Source organism: Lonchura striata, chromosome 27, assembly GCF_050655825.1.
Source record: "Lonchura striata isolate lonStrDom1 chromosome 27, ASM5065582v1, whole genome shotgun sequence".
Classification (NCBI taxonomy): Eukaryota; Metazoa; Chordata; class Aves; order Passeriformes; family Estrildidae; genus Lonchura; species Lonchura striata.
Window position 1 is genome coordinate 3472195 of NC_140729.1, and position 25623 is coordinate 3497817.

The window sequence follows — 25623 nt, forward strand, 5'->3', positions numbered from 1 at the left end:
TTAAGACCCCGAGAGGGTGGACCAGCAAGGGAGGATCCAGGCGCTGGGGAAGCTCTTCCAGGAGCAAATGTGTGAGAGCCATCTGTCGCCTCTCCACACACAGTGACAGTCACAGCGTGTCTCTGCAGCCTACTCAGAAAATTCACACCATGAGGAAGGGTTGGTGACTATATTCTGCAAGTGCTGCCTGCCGAGGGGTGCTCTGCACTGAGGGGATGTGAGGCTCAGCCATGATGGTGCCCAGCAGCTCTGAGCAGGAGGGGCAGCTTGCTGCCTCTCCCTCTCCTGAAGGAGAATGTGGCTGCTGGGTTTGCAGAGCTCTGAGTACTCCCTGCAGAGAGCGTCCTGCCTCCACTGGAGCAAGGTTTCAACAATCTGATGGTTGAGAGCAAAAATCAAATTCCTATTGAGAAACATGGTGAAGTGCTGTCAGAAAGGGGAAAACCTTGCTCCAGGTGACGCTGATGGATACCCTGCACTCCTTTACCTGCAGTCACAAGACAATGAACTTTTCTTTCCATTCTTCTGCATAAAAATGGAGTGACATGCGCACATATAAGAAGGCAAAAAATCACTACAAGCCTTATAAAACCTGTCAGTGCTGCACAGGCTCCTTTCCTCAGGGAGAGTTGGAGGAAACAAGTATGAGAGAGTCACTCATCATTTTGCTTAAATAAGGCTGGGAGGCCCAGGGATGCTGCAGCAAACCCCACAGCAAAGCTGCAGAACAAAGAACTGACTGAGCCAGCTCCTGACCCACAAAATCCAGGAATTAGATCAGTTGAGGACAGGAGCTGCAGGGATTCCAGGACTACCTTTGCAGGGATTCCAGGACCGCCTTCTCTCCTTGGACCACCTCATCCCTTCAGCTTTCAGGTCTTCTCTGGTATGTGAGGATGAGGTGAGACCTGAATTCCCGTTTGGCCAGCTGAATGTGCTTCAGACACACCTTTAGCCCTGCTTGCACTTGGCTGCTGTCCTAGGGGTGCACCCTGAGATGTGAGACCTGCATGGTTTGCGACCACAGGAGGCATCCAGCTCACCAAAGTGCTGACTGAGGCTGGTGTGTGCCTGGGGGCTCAGCTGGCAGGGGTGTCAGAAAGCCAAGAAGCACCTGAAACCACTGGGTACCTGCATGGCAACCCCCCATGCCATGCACCCTGGTTTTGCTCTTTACTTGTTCCAACACCATTCACAGCACCAGTATTTATATGCATAATATGACTGTGATTTCAGCAGAAACAATCTGCCCCCTCAGTCCATTAATAATGTTGTTTCGCTGCCAAAACATTTTCATTTCCTTTTCTCCAGGCCTTCTTTGTCTTCCTTGTGTCTATTTTTACTGCATTTTGTGACAGCCAGTTTGCCATTTAGGTGAATCTTCCTGCAGCGTGGCCAACAAAATACTAGCAGCAGAGAAGCCTGCTAATTAAAATATCTGCCTGTAATTTATAGATGTGCTGTCAAGGAGGGATGGAGAGCAGAAATCGCTGCCCTCTCTGCAGAGGGCTGTGGGGCCAGCCTGGGGTCACGCAGCTGCTGCAGACACTGCTTCCCTGCCCCGCTGATGTCCCTTGGCCGCGGCCATCGGGGCTGCGGGGTTTTTGAGCACGCCGGCTGTCCCCGTCCCTGCCGAATTCCCCAGGGAACAGCTCCGCTTCCCCGGGCAGCACCGGCGCTGGGGGCGCCGCTGAAAAGAGCATCTCTCGGGCCAGGGGAAGCAGCGCGGGGCCGGGGGCAGCCCCGGCGGTGCGGGCGCATCCCGGGCGCGGACCCGCATCCTCCGCCCGCCGTGCGCGGGGCCGCGACGGGCGGCGGCGGCAGCGCCGAGGGGACGGCCCGAGGGGCGGCGGGGGCGGCTCCCGGGGCCGCGGCCGTGGCGGCGGGGCCCTGCCCAGCGCCGGGGCCGCTCCGCGCCTGGTTGGTGCCGTCGGGGCCGGGGGCGCGGCCAGGCCGGGGCCGGCCCGGTAAAGCGGCGGCGCGGGCGCGGCGGCCCCGCACCATGGAGGGGCACCTGGAGCGCTGCAAGATCGTGGTGGTGGGGGACACGCAGTGCGGCAAGACGGCGCTGCTGCACGTCTTCGCCAAGGACTGCTACCCCGAGGTGCGGGAGGGCTGCGGGAGGGCGGGCCGGGCTCCGCATCACCTCAGCTCACCTCTGCTCTCCCTCCGTCCCCCAGAGCTACGTGCCCACCGTCTTCGAGAACTACACGGCCAGCTTCGAGATCGACAAGCAGCGCACGGAGCTCAACATGTGGGACACCTCAGGTGGGCCGGGGGCTGCGCGGGGGTGGCGGCGCCGGCCGCGTCCCTCCGACCCGTGGGATCCCCGTTCCCGGAGCCGCCGGGTCGGGCCGTGCCTGGGGCAGCGGCTCCGAGCCCTGCGAGCCTCCCGGGCAGCGCCGGTAGCGCCGGGCGGGCGGGCGCTCCCGTGTCCCGCAGCTCTGCGGGGCTGCACCGGAGACGGCGAACGGCGAGAGAACCGGGAGCGGCTGCGGCGGGGCCGGAGGCGAGCGGGGAGGAGGGAGGCCTCGCCTCGGGAGGGATGCCCTGGCGCTGCCTCAGAGCCTCTGGGGCTCGCTGGCGGCTTCTTGGCTTGGTTTGGTTTTGCTGCTTTGTGTCCTCCCTTGCGGTTCCGCTCAAAGCGCCGGGAACAGTGTCCCAGCCCACCGAGACCTGTCCCAAACTTCGTGCCTGCTCATGCCTCAGTGAAGGCATGAGTCGGAAGAGAAGTGCGTGATGCAGAGCTAATAGAAATATTAGCATCCCACAAAGTTCGCATGCACTTTGTAATTTACCTTTGGATCCTTTTGTACAGGCAGTGCAGCTGAATGCTGTGCTCTGCTGATGAATATACATCGTGTACTTGCTGAGGCTCTTTCCCCACATTCTCATAATTTCTGGAATCCTGATGACAAATGAGGTCCTCTCAGTGTCCAAGAACAGGAGTAAATGAAAACATGACGTAGGACTTTCTTTTCCTCTTGTTCATTCAGATTCCTTGCTGTAATTTTGCATTCATTAAATGACAGCTATAGGATTAGCATAGCTCTACCTAGAGTAGTGCTTTACTGAGTCTTGGACTAGCCCAAACATGTAAAATATGTTTGAGTCTTCTTCTGGAGCTTCCTGACCCAGGAGACCTTGCTTTGCTGATTTTTATTCCCTGAGACAAAAAGGGAATTCAATTCATCTTGCTGGCAAGCTGTGAGCTGTGATGAGCCGTGAGGACACTGGCTCCTGGGGCAGGGCTGGGGATGAAGCGTTGGCTCTCGGTGTGTGAGCAGGAGCTGTGCTTGAAGCACACAGTGGTGGTTACATGGAAACCCTTGCAGAGTGGTTGCTGCTGGGCTGGTGTGTGTTTGGAGATTCTCAGATGTGGCCACAGTGAAACCATCCTGGCTGGTCCTGGGCTCCTTGAAGCTGCTCAGGGCGTGCCAGGACTCAGGGGTGGCCGACCTCACATGTCACTGGGGTGCTCATGAGTGTTCACCCACATCTTGTTCACCCCACGGCTGGGGGAGTTCAAAACTTGGGCTTGGGGATGTGGTGGGTTATCTTTGCTAGGCACTGAATGGCTTTGCTCCTGAGTATCTGTGTTTGATAGAAAAAATGTCACCTTTGCGGGGTGTAGAAGCATGTTTGAAGCATTGCTTGCTTTTTAGGAATCCTCCAGAATGATCTGCTTTGGTCTTACAAATGTTTAAAGAGAAGGACATGATAAAAAGTCCTTTAAGAATGTATCTGGCACCTGCATCTGATGCTGTCACACGTTCATTTTTCCCCCTTGCGACAAAAGATGTTTTTCCAATATTTGTCTCTGCAGCCAAAAAATAATGGACTTTGATTTTTTCTCTTTTCTCCTGTGAAAAATGTCAGACCTTTTTAACAGCTTTGCTGTAGATGGAGTTCATCAGGTGGTTTTCCAGATAAATTCCCTTTGATTTGAAATACACAGGAGCTAGTTCTTAATAAACAATCCTGCAAAGCACTTCACAGCAGTTTTCCCTGGTAATCAAACTGAAATTTTTAGCTGTAGACTGAAAACCTGTATTAAGTTTCCACTAGCCTTCAGAGGCCCTTACGAATGGCAGCTTTGGCAAAAGAAGTTTTGCATCATAGTGAGTTGAACCAGCTCAGCTGAAGGATCAGGAGTAGCTCATTGCCCACCCCCCCATGAATGACAGGCATTGGTGGGCACTTCCCTTCTCTCTGGGCTACCTAACTCTTTCTTTTAAGCTGATTTTCATGTAGGGGTTTATTGTTCATGATAAATTCCATCCTAGCAAGAGTGAGAAAGGGCAATCCTGACATGAGGAGGGGAACACTTCCTATTTTAAATGCTCTCCATCTCTTAGATAAGTGATTTGAAGTGAAATTCCCTGAGAAATCAGCAGAGACCTGGAGAGAGGAGGTGGATCTTGTTTTTTACTTTTTAATTAATTTCCCTTGCCCCATACTTAGTTGAGGAAGCAGTTGGAGACTCTGGAAGCTGCACAGAGGGAGCTGAGCATCACTCAGCAGTGGGTGATGGGGAAGTGCAGGCTGGCCTGGAAAACTCCTTTATGATGCCTGAGTGTGGCTGCAGCCTGCCTGGCCACTCAGCCATCCCACTGGTCAGCCCCGTACAGCCCAGGGTGTTGCCTTCTCCCCGTGTCCTGTCATCCTGGTGACAGCAGAGTGCTGGAAAATGCAGCCTTTGGAGCTGAACTGACCCTTCCTGCTAAGGGGCAAACACAGGCTGTGACACTGGCAGCTGGCAGGCAGGGACTCTCATTAGAGGAATATTGACATCGAGTGCATGGAAGTGATGGAGAACTGAATGGCCCCCAATTTGTATTGTAACCTCTGATTTTCTTTAAATGTCTTTTAACTCTTTGTCCATTGACAAGGTTTTCTGGGGCTGGAGGGTGACTCTGGAGAGTTTCCAGCTTTGAGAATTGCAGGGTGAAACCTGTGGTGCTCTGGCAGGACAGATGCTGGGACTCTGCACTGTCTCAAATGTGCCTTAGATCCAGGGATGTACCAGGGAAAAAATCCGCTTGTCCAACATATTCTGGTTGAGTTTTGTGTTTGTTTCCATTTTTGTGCCAGCTTGGGACAGATCATGGGAGTAAAATTGCTTCAGGTTCCTTTTCACAGCATGTCAGGGATGTCCCATGCCTCCTGTTCCCAGTGCTACGTGCTGTTTGCTAGAGCCTCCACAGAAAAGCAGTTTGACATCTTTGTCTGTGAGGGAAGGGCTGCAGAGCCTGGATGGGGTAGGCATGGCTGCAGCTCCAGGGATTGACTCGTGAGCCTTCTGGAGGACACGGTGCTTTGCTGCCCTTTTTGTCCCTGCTCCTGTTCTGGCAAATTCTTTTGGCTGAACACGCTCAGCGCGGAAGCAACTCCTCTGCACAGGGCTGGTATTTTGTGGTGGGGGAAACTCCTGTTCAGTGGGAATTCTGCTGGCTTGGGAGTGCTGTTCCCAAAGGGCTGGGAGCCTCCCAGACCCGCAGTGCCTGTGCCGGGACCCAGCGGGAAGAGCTTTGTTCCTCGCGGCAGGTGGAGGATGCCTGGTGATCATTAGCGATGCTCCGCAAGGAGTGGGCGAGTTTCGAGTTTCGTTTGAGTGCGTCAGGTCTGGGAGGGAGCATTGTTACCCCCAGGCGTGCCGGGGCAGGGAGCTTCTCCTCAGCAATGCAATACTTCTTTCCCCGTGGGATCAGGGAGTGTCCCCGGGTCTGCCCAGCTCCGGGAGGTCTGGAGGTGGAACCACTGAGGTGCTCGGCAGGTGTTTGGCAGAGAGAGCCTCCAGTGAGCAGGGTGCCCTGCTGCCCGGGGACCAGGCTGCCCAGGACTGCCCTGCTGCCCAGGGACCAGGCTGCCCAGGACTGCCCTGCTGCCCGGGGACCAGGTCTGCCAGCTCCAGGAGATCTGGAGGTGGAACCATTAAGGTGCTCGGCAGGTGTTTGGCAGAGAGAACCTCCAGTGAGCAGGGTGCCCAGGACTGCCCTGCTGCCCTGGGTGTCCCTGTGCTTGGAGTGTGTCCCACCACTGCTGGCATTGCCAGTGCCCCCGCTGCCCACGCTGGACTGGCCCAATGCCCTGCCTGTTCTGCAGCATTTCCCTGACACTGAGAGCAAGAAAGGGGAGAGGAGCTCAAGCCATGCTGCTGCCCACAGTGCCTCAGCAAGGCCTGGGTTGGCAGCACTGGTGCTGGCAGGTCTGAGGCTTTATCCTGTATCTAGGTGGACTTTTTGTTCTGTTTTCAATAATGATGGTGAAGAGCCTACACTGTACCTTGCAGCCTGGACTGAGTTCTTTGTTTTTGGCTCAGCCCCTCTATGCTGGGAGGCTCTCCTGGTGTGCCTGTGGCCTCAAAGTGCAGGCAGGCAGAGCAGGGAGTGACCTGAGGCCTTGGAGCTGCTTGATGCATCTTTTGCTGATGCAGACTGAGCTGCAGAGTAGAGCTGCCTGCTTCTGGTTGGGATATCTTTGCCAGTGCTCAGTGGGAGACCCAGGCTGGTGTTGTGCCTTGCACAAGGTCATTGTTGCCTTGGAAAGCTGCTGGAGGGGACTGTCCTTTGTGGCCCGTCAGGATGCAGCGTGGTGGAGAGTCGCAGTGCCTGCTGCAGCCTGCAGTGTTGCAAGGGTCAGTGCTCGGGTTCAGCAATGCCTGCTCAGCTCAGAGCAGAGGAGCTGCGTGGCTGCCAGCCCTCCACAGCCGCTGTCTCTTCAGCAGATGTGCTTTCAAGACAAGAATAACGCTGTGAATTGCAAACCCCCTCCGCCTCCCTCTTTGCCTGTGCTCAGCAAACAGTCTGCCTTGGAATGGCCTGTGTGGGAACCCACAGGCTGTGATAACAGATCCTTCTTTTAAGGGAACTACTGAGGAATGTTGATGAGATTAGAGAGCTGAAAGGGGCTGAGTTTAGCAATGGCATCTCCATGGATGCTGTGGCTGTCTGTGCCTGGATTCCCAGCGTGCAGCTCCAGGATTGCCATGGCTGCCTCTCCCAAAGTGTCAGAACAAGCTCTGTCTCAGAAAGACTTCAATGCTACTTGCACTCTGAGGCACAGAGAAAACGTGGAGCTGCCCTTTCCATACCAAAAGAGCTCCTCCCATGCTTCCTGTTCAGAGAGCCTAAAACCAGCATGCTTGTGTTGTGCCTCAGCAGAAATATGTAGTTAATCCTAAAAATACGTGCAGCTGGGTCACATTCTCACGCAGGTCAGTAACCAGTCAGACAGAACTTGAAAGGGTTGCAGCAGAAATGCTGATACTGAAGTGGGTGGAGGATGGACCTTGAGGAGACATGACAGGACAAGACAGGGCAGGGCAGTGCCCAGGAGGATCATCCCTCTGGGCTGTGCACAGTGTGGGGGGCATGCTGCAGTGCTGTGTGGCTCAGGGATGGAGGCTGGTTCTGCTCTGATGATCCCTGTGGCATCTTCCATCCTTTGTCCCCTACACCACATCCATCCTTTGTCCCCTACAGATCTGAGAGGCTGAAGCCTCTGTGGGGCCATGAGATGTCCTGGGAGTTGTGGGAGTTGCTGAGGAACGTTGCCTTTAGGGACAACTAGCTGGCCCTGCTGGCTGCTGTGACCTTGTGGCCAAGGAAGGATGTTCTGTGGGGTGGGTTTGTTCCCAGCTCAGGTGCAGACCCCTTTCCCACAGCCCAGAGGTGATCTGCTCCCTCCTATGCTCTGCTCTCCCTGCTCCTTTTGCCCCAGATTCTGAAGATAAAATCTCCACTCCATTAAACTTTGCAAGTGTACAGGCCCAGCCTTCCCTGTGGGAAGAAACCTTATCTGGCAGCCAAATGCTTGGGGAGGGATCTGATGCCTGTGAACAGTGAACCTGAAATGTGCAGCACTGCACCAAGGGAATTGTGTTCATTCAGCCCTCAGCCCTGCTCCCTGAGGGCAGAGTGTGTGCTGGCTGTGCTGCAGGAAGCTCTTGCTGCTCTAGGTCTCTGTTGTACCCTGCAGAAAGCATGACAGGCACGTTGTGGCGATGCCAGCTGTCCTTGTGACATGGCAGGAGTGCCAGGAAGGGGCTTGTGACCCCGTTTGTCTCCCTGATCAGCTGCTGCAGGCATGAAAAGGCTGGGAGAGCTCCTCAGCTGCATCTGCAGACGCAGTCCTGCCGTGCCAGACACCCCGTGGTGCTCCCCCAGGAGCCAGCAGGAGCTTCCAGGGGCTCCTCACAGTTGCTGGAGGGAGGTTTGCACCTGAGCAAGCTTCTCTGGACCACAGGTAGCTGCATATGTGAGGCAGGACACAGGAGTGCCTCAGTGCCTGCCTGAGCTGGGGATTCCTGCACTGGTAAATCCAGCAGAACAGCCTCCTCCTGAGGGGCAGGCTTCAAGTGATGAGATCTGGAGAAGGGCCCAGAAGTGCCACCTCAGCCTATGCAAATACCATTCCCTTCATCCTGAAGGTGTGCCAGCTGGGCTCTTTAGTAATTCACTGATTTTTGTACGTGCACTGTAAGAATTAGGAGCAGAGGTTAATTGTCCAAACTGATGAGCTGTTTTTTTCAGTTGTGCACCTCCCAGAAGAGTGTTCATTCTATGTCACAGAGCAGATTCCTCCTTTCCTATACTTCAGGGGTTTGCAGTGATGTTGCACAAGCAAAAGTTCAGCCAGGGCAGAAGGTTGTGGGAGTCCTGGGGCTGTTGACAAAGCTGCCAAAGCAGGACCAAGTCCTCTTAGCCAGAGCTTGGCTGAACCCTGGCTGGGATCTGTCTGGCAGAGTGGACATCCTCTGTCATCTCTAGGGGCTGGTGCTCATTTGTCACCTCTGTGTGGGGAGGTGACCCAAACCTCTTTGTTTTGTCAGTGTAGCCCTCCAGAAAGCTGGGATGAGTTTGTGTTTCGTTCCATGAAGGCTGCTCTTGGCAGTCCCTGCAGAAAGCAGCATTGCTGCCCCTTTGGGGAGAGTTTACAGAGAGCCCCCCAAGACAAGTGTGCTGCTGAGAAATTGAGGTTTTGGCAGTGCTCATCTCTGTTTTATGCCAGAGCTGGGCTGTGGGAGCCCCTTGCAGAGCAGATCATGGCTCTGCAAGCAGTCTGGCTTTCCTGGTGTGTAAAGCCCTATTGTTGGATGGAGGGTGTCTGTGTGAGGAGGCTCATCATCTCTAGAACAGCTAATAAAGATCAAATGAAGATTAGCACCCTGTTGGTATAGATGAAACAGCATATTTCTGTCCCCTGCCCAAGAGTGGCATTGAGCTGCACTGCCAGGCACTCCAGGATCTACCAGCCAAGGGGAAAGAGGAGCTACTCATGCTTGTATCCACCCCTGAATTGTAGACAACAATGTGGATTTTATTTTTAAGCTGGTTGTAGGCTTGCCCCAGTTTTCTCTTTAATCATGAACAGATGCACTTAGGTCCTGTTTCTTGCAGACCTGGATGCCAAGTGGGAGAATGACTCATGCAGTAAAGGAAGGCTGAATCTGCAGACACACCAGCCTTGGGCTCCTCTCTGTGTTTGGAATTGCCAGACTGGGTCTCTGGAGTGTCTTGCTGGAGTATCTGTAAGGTGTCAAGTGCTCATAATCCATAAAACTGAAGAGCTTGAGTTGAAGGCTCTGGCTTTTTTGGCTTGCTTAGGTGAGGTTTTGGGGGGTGTTTTGTTTAGTTTTTGGTGTTTTTTTTAATTGTCATATGCAATGAAAAAGTAATAGATGCAAAACCTAGAAGATTAATCACCCAAACAATTCCCTGATTCAGTAGAGATGTCTCCAGAGCAAACTGGGGATTACCTTGGCTGGGAGCAATGCAGATTTCCTGCCCCACAGAGCAGAGCTGGCTCTGGGTCCCCAGGGGTTTCTCTCAGTCTCCTGGGGCGGGCAGAAGCTGCTGCCTCTGGCTGGGAGCTGAATGCCAGCTCAGGTGCCAGGGCTGACTCCTGCCCTTTGGAGCTGGAGCAGAAAGTTAATGAATGTGAAGCAAATTTTGATCACATTTAAAAAGAGAAGGTTCTTTACCTCGTGCTTCCCTCAGCTCCTCCTGCCAGCGCAGGAATCTCTCCCGCTGTGGTCCCAGGTGATGGGAGCAGGATTGCTGGCAGGATTGCTGGCACTGGGTGACCCATGGGGGTCCTGTGGGGTGCTGGGGCTGCAGCAGCGCTGTGGGCTCTGTGCTGAGGGGCTGGCTGGCTGCTGAGGAGCAGCAGGTTGCTAAGATACAGTTTGCTGTGGCAATGTCTGTGCTGAATGAGCCAAAGCTGCCCCTACAAAAGGAGCATTCCTCGGCTGGGAGGGGGTAGATTTATCTGAAGTGTTTATGTAAAACTGAGAAGCTGCAGGGAGAGGATGTGCGTGGGAACGTTTCCTCCAGCACCAGGGCCCCTGTCTGGAGGCAGACAGCCCAGTGTGCATGGGGGAGAGGGCAGGGCTCAGATAAAGGACCGGGCTAATTCAGGCATGCAGATCAGCCCTGGATCTCCCGTCCTGTGCTGTGTTGTTCTGTCAGCCCATGGCAAACGTGAGACTGAAAAGATGTTCAAAGGGGAGCTCAGCACTGCTGTGCTTGGTGCTGCCTGTGAAAGCAGCCCCGGGCTGTGCTGGGCTGGCTCATCTGGCTGTGACTCTGCCCAGGTGTGACTGACTCTGCCCAGGTGTGACTGACTCTGCCCAGGTGTACCTCTGCCAGGTGTGAGCCTGAGGCGAGGTCAGAAACTCTGTGCTCTGGACACTGGGTCACCCTGGCTCACCCTGCCTGCCTGTCTGGCATCCCTGTCCCCAGAGCTGCCCAAGATGCCACAGGGACTGGCTCCTTTCCATTAGGGAGCACGACTTTCCCTCTAGGAAGAGGGCTGGGCTCTGCAGGGGTCAGGGTCTGTTTCTTCTGTGCTGATCCCAACCCTTTCCCTTCCCAGTGACTTTGCAGGGACAGAGCCCCATCTCTCCCCAAGAGGAGCAGGGGGTGCAGGTGCCTTTGCTCTCCTGGGCTGGCTGTAAGAGCTGGAGACACCTGTAGCCAATTTTGCTGGGAATCCAATTGCACATCAAATCCAGGGCACCTTCCCCTGGCTGCCTGGGAGTGGCAGGGGCTGGGCTGGCCCTGGAGCTGTGCTGTTGTTGGTACCATGGTTTGAGCTGGATGGCCAGTCTCTGGCACTGGGCAGGGTTTGGGAAGGCTCCACAAATCCCTCAGCCTGCCCCATGTGGGCTCTGGGCAGAGGCAGGAGCGTCAGGCTCTGCTCCCCAGGTGTTTGCAGAGCTCCTGCTGTGCTGGGGACTGTGCCCCACTCTGCACCTCAGCTGGGAGCCCCTGTGCACACAGCACCTGGGGTTGGAGCTCCTGCAGAGCATCAGCCCATTCTCCTCTGGTGCCCAGCCCAGGCTCATTTCCATCCTTCCTGAAACACAAGCCACCTTCATCCATAATTCATCAGGTGCTGAACTTCATCAAGGAGCCACCTGACACCTGGGCTGCACCCTTCTCCCGGGGTGGGAAAGTGCCAGGTCCAGACATCCCGAGGAGCTGCAGCAGGAAGCAGGTCTGGCTTCCTCAGCCTAGGGTGGGCAGTCCTGCTTTTGGAGGAGGCAGATTCAACAAGGACTCTGGTGTCTCTGTTTCCTCTTTCCATAAATAAAATCTGCTTCTCATCCCTCCAGGAAGTTTAAATCATTTGTCTTTGCAATATAAAACCAAAACAGTGTTTTTAAGCAGCAGTGAGGCTGATTGCTCCATGATTGTTTGCTGAGGTGTCTGCACTTGCCAACAGAGTGCAGTGCAAATAAAAACGCTATGGCACTGTGACTTTCCTGCCCAAAATTTGCATTGAAGGGGTGTGTGTGTGCTCATGTTTGTAGCAGAAGCCATGCAGGATTCAGGCTGGGCTCTTTGCCGGCTCTCAGTTCCTGTGGAATGCAGAATCATCCCCTTCCATTTATAGCTCATTCACCAAATCCTGTCACTTCTTTTATATACCAAAAAGAATCTGACTTTTCCCAGCACAAATCCAGAAAGAAGGCAACTCATTTTTACCTGCCACAAATTCTCACAACCTCTGTCAGCAAGCTGTCCTGTATAAAGACAGCAAGGAAGGATAAAACCCAGCAGCAGCATTTGCTGTCTTTTCTCAGCCACACCTTTGCACTGCGAGGGATGCAGCAGTGGCATGACAAGTGATGGAATCCAGGCGTGAGTGGTGAGCCAGGCGTGTGCGGTGCTGAGCCTCCTGCGTGAGCAGCATCCCCAGCAGCACTGCTGCACCAGGGAGGGAGAGGGATGCAAAACTTGCCTCTTCCCTCTGTCAAGGGGCAGATATAAGAAAACAAAGGCAAAATATCCGACTTCCATGCCTAAACAAAGGAACTAAAATCCTCTGCCAGTCCAACCCTGCTGAACCTTCTGGCGTGTGGTCACCGCTCCAGCAGAGCTGTCTGTGGCGTGGCAGTGTCTCCAGTGAAACGAGCAGGGCTTATGCCTTTATTAATGTTCAGCTCTTTATTAAAAAGATCAGCTGGGCAGGGGGCTCGACATGGAGCTCGCCCCCGCTGTTGTAGCTTTTTCCCTGGTAGCTGAAGGGGAGAAGGCTGCAGAATCTGTCCCTGGAGTCTCCATGGCACGCTGGTAGCTGGAGGTGAAGAGCTGTGCAGTCTGTATCTGAAGTGACCAGAGGTGCAGAGCTGTGCAGTCTGTATCTGCATCAGCTGGAGGTGCTGAGCTGTGCAGTCTGTATCTGAAGTGGCCGGAGGTGCAGAGCTGTGCAGTCTGTATCTGAAGTGACTGGAGGTGCAGAGCTGTGCAGTCTGTATCTGAAGCGGCCGAGGTGCAGAGCTGTGCAGTCTGTATCTGAAGTGGCCGGAGGTGCAGAGCTGTGCAGTCTGCATCTGAAGTCCCAGCACACCGTCCTCTCTCCTTCCCTCCTGGCTCACTGGTAGCCGCAGGGTGAGGGGATGTGCAGAGCCTGCTGCCAAGTCCAGCAGCATCTCTCCCTCTCCTTCCCTCTTGCTGACACCAGGAAGAGCTGAAGGGTGAGGGGATGAGCTGGGATCTGTTGCCGAAATTCAGCAGCAGCTGTCCCCTCTCCTTCCCTCCTGCTGTTCTTTTGTGCCTGCTTCCCACAGCCCAGTCCAGTCTGGTCCCCTGCAGGCTCTGGTGACAGGTCAGACACAGACCAGGGATGTGGTTCCCTTTTCCCCAACCAGCACACCCATCCAGCCCCTCCACTGTGCCCAGCCTTCCATTTAGGGGTGTTTTCATCCCCCAAACCCCCTCACATGATTCCACTGGTCTCCCTATTTTGCATCCCAGCCTTAGAATGGTAGCGAGGGTGGGTGGGGGGGGTAGGTGATTCCCAGGAGCAATTAGCTCATTAACATTGTGTCCCAGCAAGGCTGTTTTGTTCATCACAAGTTGTTACTGGAATTAAAGCCTGCTGGGGGTTTCGGGCTGCCCTTGGTCCTGCTGACCCCTCTCCTCTCCGCAGGCTCGGCCTATTACGACAACGTGCGGCCCTTGGCTTACCCGGACTCGGACGCCGTGCTCATCTGCTTTGACATCAGCCGCCCCGAGACCCTGGACAGCGTGCTCAAGAAGGTGAGTCCCAGCAGGCAGAGGCTGCTCTGCCCCAGCACGGCCGCCCTGTGCCCTCGGGACCCCGGCAGGGCTCACAGCTCTGTGGCTTGCCTGGAGCTCTGTGCTCTGCTTGGGCTGCGCATGTCGGAGCCCCGGCCTGGGTCAGGGGCTCTGTGTGGTGGGAAAGTCTCTCCTCCAGCCCGTGCTTCCAAAGGAAAACTCTGCAGCCTCTTGTTGTTCGGTCTCAAGGCAGTTTATTGCAAGTTATCTAAAAGATTTTCTTCTTGGGCTGCTGTGGTTTGCTCACAGCTCAGGCAGAGGCACACACACACCCTGACATCCTCTCTGTCTGCTGTCTTCTTCTTCTCCTTCCCCGCCCAGGGCTGCTGCTATCTTTTATATGATACATTACATATTACATGTTTATAGTTTTCCCCCAATACCTACTACCTTTATTACAAAGTGCTTTTCTACTCTAAACCAATCCATAAGTGCCAACATCACCAAGAACATGGAGGCAAGGAAGAAGAAGGAGGAAGAACAGGATCAGCCCACTTTCCTCCATCGTAGAACTTCTGACCCCCATGTACAAAGTAAAAACCGCCCTGTACAGGTGCTAAAACCCCCCTGTACAATACTAAAAAGTTTTCCCCTCTACTTTGCAACTACTTCTACTATATTATCTAACCCGTTGTGACTGCTTGTTCCACCTTCAAAGTTGGTAACTCATTCCATGGCTCAAACTCAAAATCACAGCTGTTTCCAGCTGCCTGCCGGGGTGTAAAATACTTCTGACCAAGGTCTGGAACCTCTAAAAATGTCAGAGGGACATTTTGAGTTCCAACACGTGCAGAATGCAAAATATTTCCATTTGGAAGGAACCTAGGGAATGGTGAAGCTCACAGCAGCTTGCATCATGTGTGTGGGGTCTGGCTGTGTTCACATGTACCAGTGTGAGTGCTCAGAGAAATGTTGGGCATTTGTTCTGTTTTCCATCAAGACCTTGGAGGGTACTATGGATCTCTGTCAGCAGAACCACCAGTGCCTATGGATTGCCTGCAGCAGCTGGGAAGTAGCCCCTGGTGCTTGTTTCCAAGCAAGCAGTTTGCTGTTTTTTGGCTCTCCCCTCAGTTCAGCATCTGCATAGCAAAAAAGACAGCAATCAGTTCTGTATAGCTCGTCAACAGAAATGATGAGCTGTGGTGCTGAATGTGAAGTGAATTAATAGGATGAGATGGCACAATGCCACTGGCCTGGAGAGCAGGCAGGGCCCCAAGCCTGCCCTGGCACAGCTGAGCGGCCGTGCTCTGTGGGAACAGCTGAGAGTTCTCTACCTGCACCTTAGTGCCTTTCAGCACAGCTGATATTCCAGCTGGCAGGTCCCAGAGAGCCTCACAGGGCTGGGGATCTGCTTGGAGCAGCCCTGGCTGGTCTCCAGTGGGTCTCTTCTGCAAGAAGGTCCCACACAAGGCTTTCCTCTGAGGTGAAGTCCAGCAGCTCGGAGTGCTGCTCAGAGGAGTGAGGCTCAGTGGCTTCCTCATTGCATCCCTTGGTCCTGGCTGTGCCCTGCTTCCTTCCCTGCATTCAGGGAGCTGTGGTTCTGCTGTGCAAGAAAGCATCTGGCAGCTGCATCCTGTCCTGGGAGGCTGGCATCTCATTTGTGACACTCGGAGACACCAAGGCATGAAAAGCACCACAGAGCAGCAGCTCCCGTGGCTGTTCTCCTCAGAGAGCCCCAGGGCTGGGATGGCCACAGCCTGAACATGTCACATTGTGCTGGCTGGCCTCTTGGCCTCTCCACATTTTGCCAAATGTTGTGCTGAAGCAAGTGCCTCTTACTCAGCTGCTGGCAGGGCTGAGAAGTGGATCTTTGTCTCAGGAGTGTCCTGGTGAGGGGACAAAGACCCTTCAGATAAATTGGTCAATGGATCAGTGTTGGCTTCCAGAGCAGGTCCCGGGTACCAAGCAGGCTGGGTGGAGGGAGAGTGTTTCATGTAGACTCAAAGAATTCACTGCTCAACTTGGGAGTCAGCAGAATAATAATTCAAATGAATCACTTACACCTTAATGAAATATAAACCTCTCAATAATTAGGTGGGGCTGGAAATTATTTGTCTCTCTGCACACTCTTCATGTGAGTCCACCCTGCTCAGTGCATGCCTTTCCCTGTACAGCCTCACAGATGTTTTGAGTGCTGCTAGGCAATGTTTTTTTGATATGGTAACTTAAAATAAACCCTAAATCCCAGGGGATTTCTTAAGTGCCTCTGAGTTGATGCCTTGTTTCCTTTGGTGCAGGCTCACAGCCTTATGACAGTGAGGAAAATTCCTAAGACACCATGAAGTTGAAATGGGTTTTAGCTTGTGATATCAGGCAAATAAGGAAAATAACATTTCCTGTTCATGCCTCAGGCCAAAATTCAGCAGAGGAAATCTTTATTAATGCCTCCCCTCTGATGCCTGGGCTGCTGTACAGCATGTACAGTCGAAGGAGCAGAGGCATCTGAGGGAGGGCAAGCAAGCAGCTCTGCCTTTCATGCTGAGCGAGGTTTCATGGAGTGGTGCCTTGCTTCTGACAAGTCTTGATAGCACAACAGGGTTTGGGCTGCCAGAGGTGCAGTCATGCAGGAAGAGGGTCACAGCTCTCTGCACAGACTAGAGAGCCCTGTGTCACCACAGAGGTTGTGGCCTCTGCCAGGTGTGAACAGACCTTGTAGCTCAAATCCCTCACGTAAATTAGGGTGCTTGAATTCCAGCTCCAAAAGAACTGGATGTGTTCACTGGGGGGTGTGTAGGCCTTTGGTGCTCTGTGGCTGCAGCACCATGATCTCCAGCTGCCCAGGGGGTGTTTGAGTCCTTGGCAAGCAGATACCTGAAGATACCCAAGATAACCTCCTGATAGAAAATAAGATTTTTCATATTTTGCAGTTGCTTTGGTCTGATACTGGTTGAATGACATTTGGGTGGTTCTTGGCACTCCCTTCCCCACGAGGTTGTGGACACTGGGTTTGGTGGCTTGGCTTCCTTTCTGCTTCTAATTGCCCAGGGTATATGCTTAACCCTGAGTTATCATAGCAGGAAATTGCTAATTTCAAGTGACACTTCAGTTGGTGTAATCTCTATTTATTATCTGCTTTCTACTTCAGCACCACTAGATAAGTAACTGGAGCATTGACATGCTGATGGAGCCGTGCAGGTCTCCCCCGGGGGAGGTCACAGGTGATGGATTTATTTACTGCTGCAGACACAGCTGACATCAGGCATTCACTTTGGGAGCTCTGAAAGGAGTCATTTATATGAAGGACATGGATGTTTGCCCTGGCCTTCTCTTTCCATTGCTTCAATTCTTAATTTCCCTGGCTATAGCTACGCTCTGAATATCATAATGTCTCTAACAGGTGGTTCCCAGTAATAAATAGTGTGTGAGTTTGCAAAGAGCTCTCCACTGGCCATGTTGACCCTTGTGGTCCCAGATCTGAGCACCAGACTGTGTGGCTGTTGTTTTCCCACAGCCAGGCCTGGCCTCCTGTGGCCTTGCAGAGGGGACCACACTTGGATGGGGCAGGTTTGCAGGGCATAACCTGGAACAGGTGAGCATAAAGTAGTCCAAGGGGAACTCTGGCCATTCCCATTCTTGACCTTGGCAGTCATTAAAGAGCCCTGATATGCTAACCAGTGTTTGAAGAGTTGTGACACCCCGTTTGGAAAAGCCACACACACCAGAGGCTCTCCTTTCCTCCGCAGTGGCAAGGGGAGACGCAGGAGTTCTGCCCCAACGCGAAGATCGTGCTGGTGGGCTGCAAGCTGGACATGAGGACAGACCTCAACACGCTGCGGGAGCTCTCCAAGCAGCGCCTCATCCCCGTGACCCACGAGCAGGTGAGCTTGGGCAGTGCCCAGGGAGGGGAGGCTCTGCTCTGGCACCCACTGCACCCAGGACTTGCTCTGCAGCTGCTTTGATCGTGGCTCGGGGGCTCGGAGCTGCTCGTGTTTCCACCACTCTTGTCCCCAGCTCTGGAAGACCCTGACTTATTCCTGATGCTCTGCTGAGCAGCCAGCCAGTTAGTAGCCAAAAAAAGACATTCCTCAAAGCAGGTGGAGGTGCCTGATTTGGCAAGTTGGACTGGCTAAAGGGGATTGTTGTCCTTCTGCATCTCCAGTTCAGTGCAGCTCTTTCTGCTCCCAGTGATTCCTGCTTGGGTTCTGCGTAGGGACAAAACTGCAGGAGGGAAGAAGCCATGGCTGAAGGGCTGAGGGGATGGTGCCAGTGACCTCCAGAGGAGCCAGCAGTGTCTCCAGGCTGGCAACAGCCCCAGACTCTGGTGCAGGGGCAGCTGCACTCTGAGCTGCTGCTGTGCCTGGCTCTGTGCTGTGCAGAGCAGGTGACTTCAGGCAAGGGGGGCTGCCCAGGTGTCCCAGCTGCAGGGGTGGCACTGTGTGAATGACAAATGCCAGTAACCCAGTGAGGAAAATAGCACGCTCCTTGCACGGTGTGGATGAAGGGAGGCAGAGATCTCTGAAGTTTGCTCTTGGGGAAAGAGGTTTATTGGGGGTGCAGGAGGGTCCTGCCTCGTGCTCCCAGGCGCAGCACTTGGCTGGGCCTGAGAGGATGGAAGAGGGGAGAGACAAAAGGAGGGTTTAGGAGAGGGGAAGCTCCAAGGGAGGGGAAGTTCCAGGAGAGGGGAAGAGGTTCCAAGAGGGGAGGAAGTTCCAAGGGACCGCGTGGCCCCTCGAAGCCTCCTTATCAGGGGGGCTTTGAGGTGGGTTGGGATAAGGCATATCCAATGGGGTTGCATGCACTAATGTTTTAGGGGAGAGTACAGAGGTGTGGGATGAGCCATACACCCCAGGACCCATCCAAAGGCAGGGGTTTCATCCGGCTAGCTGGGAGAACTGTTCTCATCCTAGCTGTATTATTTATGAACAATCATATCTATGTATCATCTGCAACAAGCCAGGGCCCAGGGGTCTGCTCAGGAGGCTGCCCTCACCTCTGGGGCTGTCCCAGAGCCTTGCAGTGCTGGGGAGCCGCTGTGTCCCCGTGGTGCCGCCGTGCTCTGGCAGGGCTGTGGGGGAGGCCAGCGAGGTGTCCTGACCCTGTCCTGTCCCTGGTGTGTGTCTGGCCTGCAGGGCAGCGCGCTGGCACGGCAGATCGGGGCGGTGGCCTACGCAGAGTGCTCCTCCAAGGTGTCGGAGAACAGCGTGCGGGACGTGTTCCATGTGACCACGCTGGCCTCGGTCAACAGGGTGCACAAGAACTTGAAGCGCAGCAACTCCAAACGGGGACTGAAGCGGGCGTCACAGATGCCTGGCAGGACAGACTTACTGAGTGACACAGAGATCAGGAAAGACCGAGCCAAGAGCTGCTCCATCATGTGAAAAATGGGCTGTAAATAATGTGTGTGTGTTGTCCATTTGTACAGTGACCGGCTGAGACAAGGGCGTGGTGCTGGCTGCAGGAGCCAGCCTGCCTTTCCAAAGCCTTTTCCTCAGTCTCCAGGGCTGAGCAAAGGTCCCAGCTGCACGCAGGGCTGCACGAGTCGCCCTGCACTGTGGAGAATTCTGGGCTGGCTGCTGCTGTGCAGATTGCTTGGGATGAAGGAACCACTTGGCAGAGGAGCATTCGGGTGCTGGAAGGTCTGTGACTGGGTGAAACAAAGTAAAAGGGAGAGATACCCCTGTGTGCCACCCTCCTGTGCCCACAGCCCAGGCCCTGCCTGTGTGCAGCTGTGCAGCTCACAGTGTGGGGTGGGGGCTGCGTGGGACCTGGGCTGGAGGGAGCAGGGGCACTGTGAGCAGCAGAGTGCAATCAGGAGAAGGTATTCTTCCAATCTTCCTTGAGAAGGGAAATGATGTTTGAGGTGATGCTGCTCAGCCAGGTTGGACAGCAGATGCCATGGAAGGTGCAGGTCTGGGCCAGAGCTGGGAGGGAGGGCAGGCTGGGAAGGAACCTTACCCTGATGAGACACCACAGCAGTCCACCTCCTGCAGAGAGAAAAGACAGATGTCTCTTCCCACAGCATTTCAGATACTCAAACTGCATTTGAAATGCAACCAAGTGGATCTGGCTCTAAGGGAGAGGTGTGTCCCACTAGATGCATCCTGAGAATCGTGGTTCCCTTCAGCAAGCAAATGCCCCTGGGGAGCTTTGCTGACACCTGGGCACTCCCTGGGCTCTCCCCTGTCCTGCACACATGGCTCCCAACAATAACTGCAATAACAATCCATATCCTGCTCCTCACCCACTCCCAGCTGCAGATTGTGTTGCATGGTGCTGTGTTTGTCTGGTATCAATGAGAAAAAATGACTTTCTGCATATCTGCACCCTGTCTCTGCTGTGGCAGTGGGAGAGGAGGTGCTCCCTGCCCTTGTGCCTTGCTGTCTGGCCTCCTCCCAGCACCTCCCATTGCTTCTGCTGCTGTCCCCTCTGAATGCCTTTGATGACAGTATTAGCCTGGGCTTAATGTCACATGGACACTTTATGGAAAAATAGAATCTGCTCTGTTGCCAGATCCAGCTGTGTCTGTGGGCTACAGGAAAAATAAACATGATTGGAAAATCTGTGGTGCTTGGCTGTGTTTGTTTTTAAGTCAAACCACACATCCTCTCAAAACCTCTTACTGCCCAACTTACCTTTGTATCCTAATGTCTCTCTAGCTCTTGAAATACACTTGTGCACCCCCTTCAGTGAAAAACCCAGAGGCCTTATCTGCATGTACTCATTTTGGAGCTGAAACACCTGCCTTGAATAGGCTCTCCCTCTGTCCCGACTCCTGAAATTTTGTGCAGCATTTGCAAGTTGTCTGTGCCTGATTCAGCAGCCTGAGCTGCCAGGAGCTCTGTCCTCACTCCAGCAATAGCTTTTGACTCAGTATTTTGTGTGTGCTCTCACACCCAGGTCTTAGGCTGCAGCTGCACGGTGAAGGAGTTTTGGGGAATGGGAACTGCTGATTTATCAGGACAAGAAAAGCTCCATCAGTGACTGGACACTCGTGCTGTGTGCAGGTTGCAAGAGCGCGAAAATTCCCAGCTGCAGTCTGAGAGGAGGAGGAACTGAGCAAGGCAGTGTGTTGAGAGCAACCCTCAGCATCTTGGTGCTTTTCTTGCACGCTCTAGGTTCCCCAGAGCCCTTGCAAACATTATTGAACAAAACCAGATCCCTGCTTGCATCGTAGCAGTCAGTGGCACACGAGAGTCACTGCCTGCTCCTCAGAACCTGTTTGCATTCTCACCATCCCCATGTCACACAGCCACTGGGACTCCCTCCTTTCCACACAGCAAGTGCATCCCCTTTTACTGTGCTCTAGCAGCTTTCAGGCTTTTGAATTTAATGTGGCAGTCTCTACAAAAGCAGGTTGAATTTAATGTGGCAGTCCCTACAAAAGCAGTTTCTGGGTCACTGATCAGTTTAAACTCGTGCTGGCTCTACCTTAACTTGTTAGCTCGCCCTGTAAGCAAATCTTAGTTCCAGGATCCATCCCGAGGGGCTGTGGGGGAAAGAGGGCAGAGGAGAGTTCATGGAGCCCTGCAGCTCAGTGGGGCACTCATGAGCAAGGCTGGTTACAGTCAGGGCAATCTCCAGTGCCACAAGATGCTCCCCAGTAAGGGGAGTAGGACATGGAACCCTAAATTGCCTCAATGAGGAGGCAGCTGCATTCTCCATGGTCTTGCCTCTACTTTCCATGGCCACATGAGCTCTCCCATGCACACCCAGTGCCAGAAAAGCAGCTGTTGTTTGGGGTTACACAAAAAGGATGGGATCTTGAAATCTTGGTCTGATTTCGTTAATTTATTTTCTGTGCTGGAGGGAAGTGTCATTTCTACTCACCTCACACCCCCTCAGCACAGCTCTAACTAGCTGGAGACCTGTGGTATGAAAATAATGGTGTTGGAGTGAAAGTAATTTGTGCCCAGCTGCTTCAAGAACAGCCAAAAAAAGATGAAAAAAATTTGTATCGGCCAAAAAAAGTGCATTTTGCCAGAGCGAGCAGGGCCAGACTCAGATGCAGACATGTCCAGAGTAGGTTTGGACACAGAAATATGCAGCTCATGAGTAGCTAATGAAAGCCAAAATGCAAATGCTGCCACAGCTGAGCTGAACCCAAAGCATTCATCTGTCACCCTTCTATACAACCCAGACATGGACTGTGGGAAGCCTTGGGCTTGTGGCTTCAGAGTGGGACTGAATTCTGGGCAAATGGGTGTCCCTGTCCCCTTGTCTGCCCCTCCTCAGAGGAGTCCAAGGCTGTTCTCTGCAGCCACAATTCAGCACGCAGCTTAATATTCTGGCACTTGCTTCTCCACCAGCTTTCTTGTCTAATAAAGAGTGCTTGGACTCCCACAGTAGCTCATTTAACCAGACTTTTCAAAGGAGCTCCTCTCCCTCACTCTCCGTCTCTACAGAGGAATAAACAAGACAAAACAGGAAGCAAAATCAAAGGAAGAATAGAAAAGGCAAAAAAAGAATAAAGTCTGAAGCAGGAAAGGGGAGCTACAACCACAGGAGAGATCAAATGAACCCATTGTTGGGTCCCTTCTCCTCCAAACCTAGCCAGAGCCTGCTGGGAGAAGTTTGGGAGTCTTTTGTGTGTGTGTATACATACATACATGCATACATACATACATACATACATACATACATACATATATATATACACATAATGTGTGTATATATATATTCTCCTATATATATGAGAATATATATATCTATAAAAAAATATACATATACATATAGATACACAATATATATAGTCATATATCTATATATATTAAAATATATATAAATAGGAGTGGATAGCAAAGTAGTTAATAGAAATTTTGGGATTGTCAGCATGGGAACAGCTCCAAAGCACCAGCTGAAGTTAGTGGCAGGTAATTTGGGATAAAAAAAGCAGCAGTAGATGTGTGGGGGATGTAGCCCTGGCCCTCACTCGAAGCATCAGAATTCTGTTCAAAAGCACCAGGTAACCCAAGAATGTCACCCGGGGCTCCCGCTGCATCCCAGGGTATGGGACTGTGGCTTCTGCAGCCACGGAGAAGGCTCAGAGCCTGCTGGGGGCAGGGAAGGTGCCCAGGGCAGCCCCTCTGGGTCGGAGGGAGGCTCCAGCCTGCCTGGAGGGGACAGGGACTGTCCTGCTTGCAAGAGGGAAACCTCAGGGTCAGCTGGGGATGGAGTTTCCCGGGGAGTCTGGATGTCCTGAGCCCCTGCATCGCCAGGGGAGGGGCCAGGCTCCCCAAAAGAAGCCCAAACCAGCTGCTGGTCTCAGCTCCAGCTGTGCTCAGCTGGCAGTGCTGGAGCTGCTGAGAGCTGCCTGTGGCTCACATGGGGTCAGTCCCTGCTCCCTCTGAGCTGCCTGGATGCCAGCTGCACCCCGTGGCTGCCTGGATGCCAGCTGCACCCTGTGCCTGCCCTGGCGTGGGGCAAGCCCTGGATCCGCAGGGATGGAGGAGCTGCTGCTGCAGAGCTCCCCAGAGGCACAGCCAAGGATGCCTGGCCCGGGCAGATGAGTCAGCACAGGAAAGAGAGAAACAAAAACAAGCAGATGGAAGAGATGGAGCTGACACATGAAACACACAGCAAATGAGGAGGACTTGAGGCCCCTAATTAGTGGCTGCAGACAAATGAATGAGCAGCGCTGCCAGTGCAGGTGTCCTGCCAAAGAAAGCATTGCCCATCCCTCGGGAGCAGGGCAGGGACAGCCAGGGACAGCAGCCCCTGTGGTCTGGGACACAGCAGAAATTGTTCTGCTCCCAGGAGTGAATGTTCTTGCAGCCCCAGCGTGTGTGCAGGCCTGGCAGGGCAGCAGGGGCTGAGCATGGGAGCTCCAGTGGTGATAAAATATATATATACACACATATAGATACACAATATATATAGTTGTGGCAAGCACATTTCTCTCCCTCTCAAGGTTTTTCATAGAGGTGCACAGAGAGAAATGAAAGAGAAAACAATTTCTATTTCCGCTCCTTGTTTTTCCCATGTGGAATGTGTTTGGAGAATTGTTTATCTGGAGTGAGTGCTTGGTTGGATTCTGGTGAGGGTTGTTTGAGCCTGATGGCCAATCCAACCCACCTGGGGCTGGGCTCTCAGAGAGGGTCACGAGTTAGAATCAGAGAAAGTAGTATGTAGTTTTAGTATCCTCCTTTTATATAGCATATTAATGTATTTTAGCATAGTTATAATAAAGAAATAATTCAGACTTCTGAATTGAGTCAGACATTGTCATTTCTTCCCATTTATATTTACAATATATAGTAATATATCTATATAAATAAATAAATAAATAAACACACAGACAGACACAGACACAGACATATATATATATATATATACACGTATGTATATATATATCCTGGGGAAGCAGGGGCAGGGCAGGGGCTGAGTGATGTGAGCCAGCACCAGGGCTCAGGGAAGGGCTGCAAGGCCATGGCACTGGGTCACCAACTCCTCAACAGTGCTTTTACAAGGTTGCTAAATGAGAGATAATCACTATCATTGTCACTGCTAGAAATGAAGGGATGGGACTGTTTTCAAGCTCAGAAGGATTTATTGCTCAGACAAACATCACTCTCAGGGGCTGTGAGGTTTTAGAGGAGCAAGCATTCAGCCACAGCTCCAGAGCAGTCACAATTTCTCTGTTACAAGGCAATAGAGAACTTTCTAACCCAAAGGACAGCTGCCACAGGGTTTATTTGGCTTTTCTAACCTACCACCTTTACTCACCTCTGCTGCACTGGGGGTACTTTTGTCCAAAGGGCTTTGAACTCACGTGCACACATTGGCTTCTGTGATAATTCTGAACTCTCAGCCTATTCCACACAGCCACACCCTGACACTGTCACCCTTCACCATCTGCTCAGCACAGTTTGGCACTCACTGAAGGCATATTCTCACCTACACCTATAGAAACATAAAATTATGATTTTTCTTCTTAATATCTGTCGTGGTTTGACACGGAAAGATAATTTTTCCCGGAAGGAAGAGGTCAATTTAGATATTGACCAATTGAAAGTAGACACGCCTCTGAGAACACAGAGGGGTTAAAAGCAGAATTCCCAGGGGAACTCGCTCTCTTTAGTTCCGGTCAGCGTGCAGTGCAGACCTTCCCCCCCCCAGCCACGAGCTGGGTGGGGGAGGGGAAGCCCCCATGGCCTGATGGAGGTAACTCCGAAGGGTGGAGGGACTGGAACCGGGCTGGCCCCTGCAGATGGAAGGGTGGAAGAAATCTGGGATGTCTCCATTTCCCCCCCCCCAGAGTTCCTCTCCCGAGAGGGAGAGAGAAAGCCGCAAGGAAGGAGGAGCGGGGGGAGCTGCAAGGTGCCCAGTTGTGTGGGAGTTGCTGGATGTCCGGGCATCGAGCCATCCTGGGAGTTCGGACTTTTAACCCTTCCTTGAGAAATGAAAGCTTTGTGAATTTTCCTTTCCCCTCCTCGGTTTGAAAGAGAGGAAGAGGGACACCTTGGACCCTAGGATGGGATGTTGGAAGGAGGAATTCTGGATGGGAGGGGGACAAGGAGTGGCTTTTGGCTGGACTTTTCCGTGTTAGCCACAACCTGAACCAAATCTTCTCCTTCAAGAAGGACTGTGTTTTGGGAGGATGCCAGTGAGTCAAGAGACCTGCTTCAACTGGGAAAAAGACAAAAGTAGAGTGAACAGAGAAAGGGTTGGGGGGTTTGTGGTGGCGCCCCCTTTCCCTGGAAAGGAAAAAGAAGAGAAGAAGATCTCTGTTCTTGAGCCCTCGGCCCCAGGGGAAAATGGGGGGGACTGTGGTCCCAAACAATGAAAAACTGAACTGTTGTTTTCTCCCCTCTTGGCAGGGCATCCTTGAAAGGAAAAATCCTAAAGGCAGTGACCATCCATGCATTGGTGGTGAGAGCACTGTGCATGGAAAGGAGAAGGGTCACCATGGCAAACTTTTTCTCCGGGCGGTGCCATGTGTGACATGGAAACACAGGATGTGGAGCTGTGTTTCTTAGGGGGGTCTGTGGCACAGGAGAGACTCTGTTCCCTCGATAGACTGAGTATCGATTGCTTGGAGGGTGGAAACCTGATTGGGGTCCAGATTGTGTCTCACTGTAATTTGTTGGAGTTGGGT

At 53.0% G+C, this 25623-nt stretch overlaps 1 protein-coding gene across 1 annotated transcript; it reads left to right on the plus strand.

The window, feature by feature from the left end:
* The first annotated feature begins 1997 nt into the window (after nucleotides 1-1997).
* RND2 (Rho family GTPase 2) lies at nucleotides 1998-20089 on the plus strand. The gene is made up of 5 exons (XM_021532850.3): nucleotides 1998-2104; nucleotides 2181-2268; nucleotides 13441-13550; nucleotides 17273-17407; nucleotides 18659-20089. The coding sequence occupies exons 1-5, from the start codon at nucleotides 2003-2005 to the stop codon at nucleotides 18905-18907; spliced, it is 684 nt and encodes a 227-aa protein (XP_021388525.1). The 5' UTR covers nucleotides 1998-2002; the 3' UTR covers nucleotides 18908-20089.
* Nucleotides 20090-25623: the final 5534 nt, after the last annotated feature.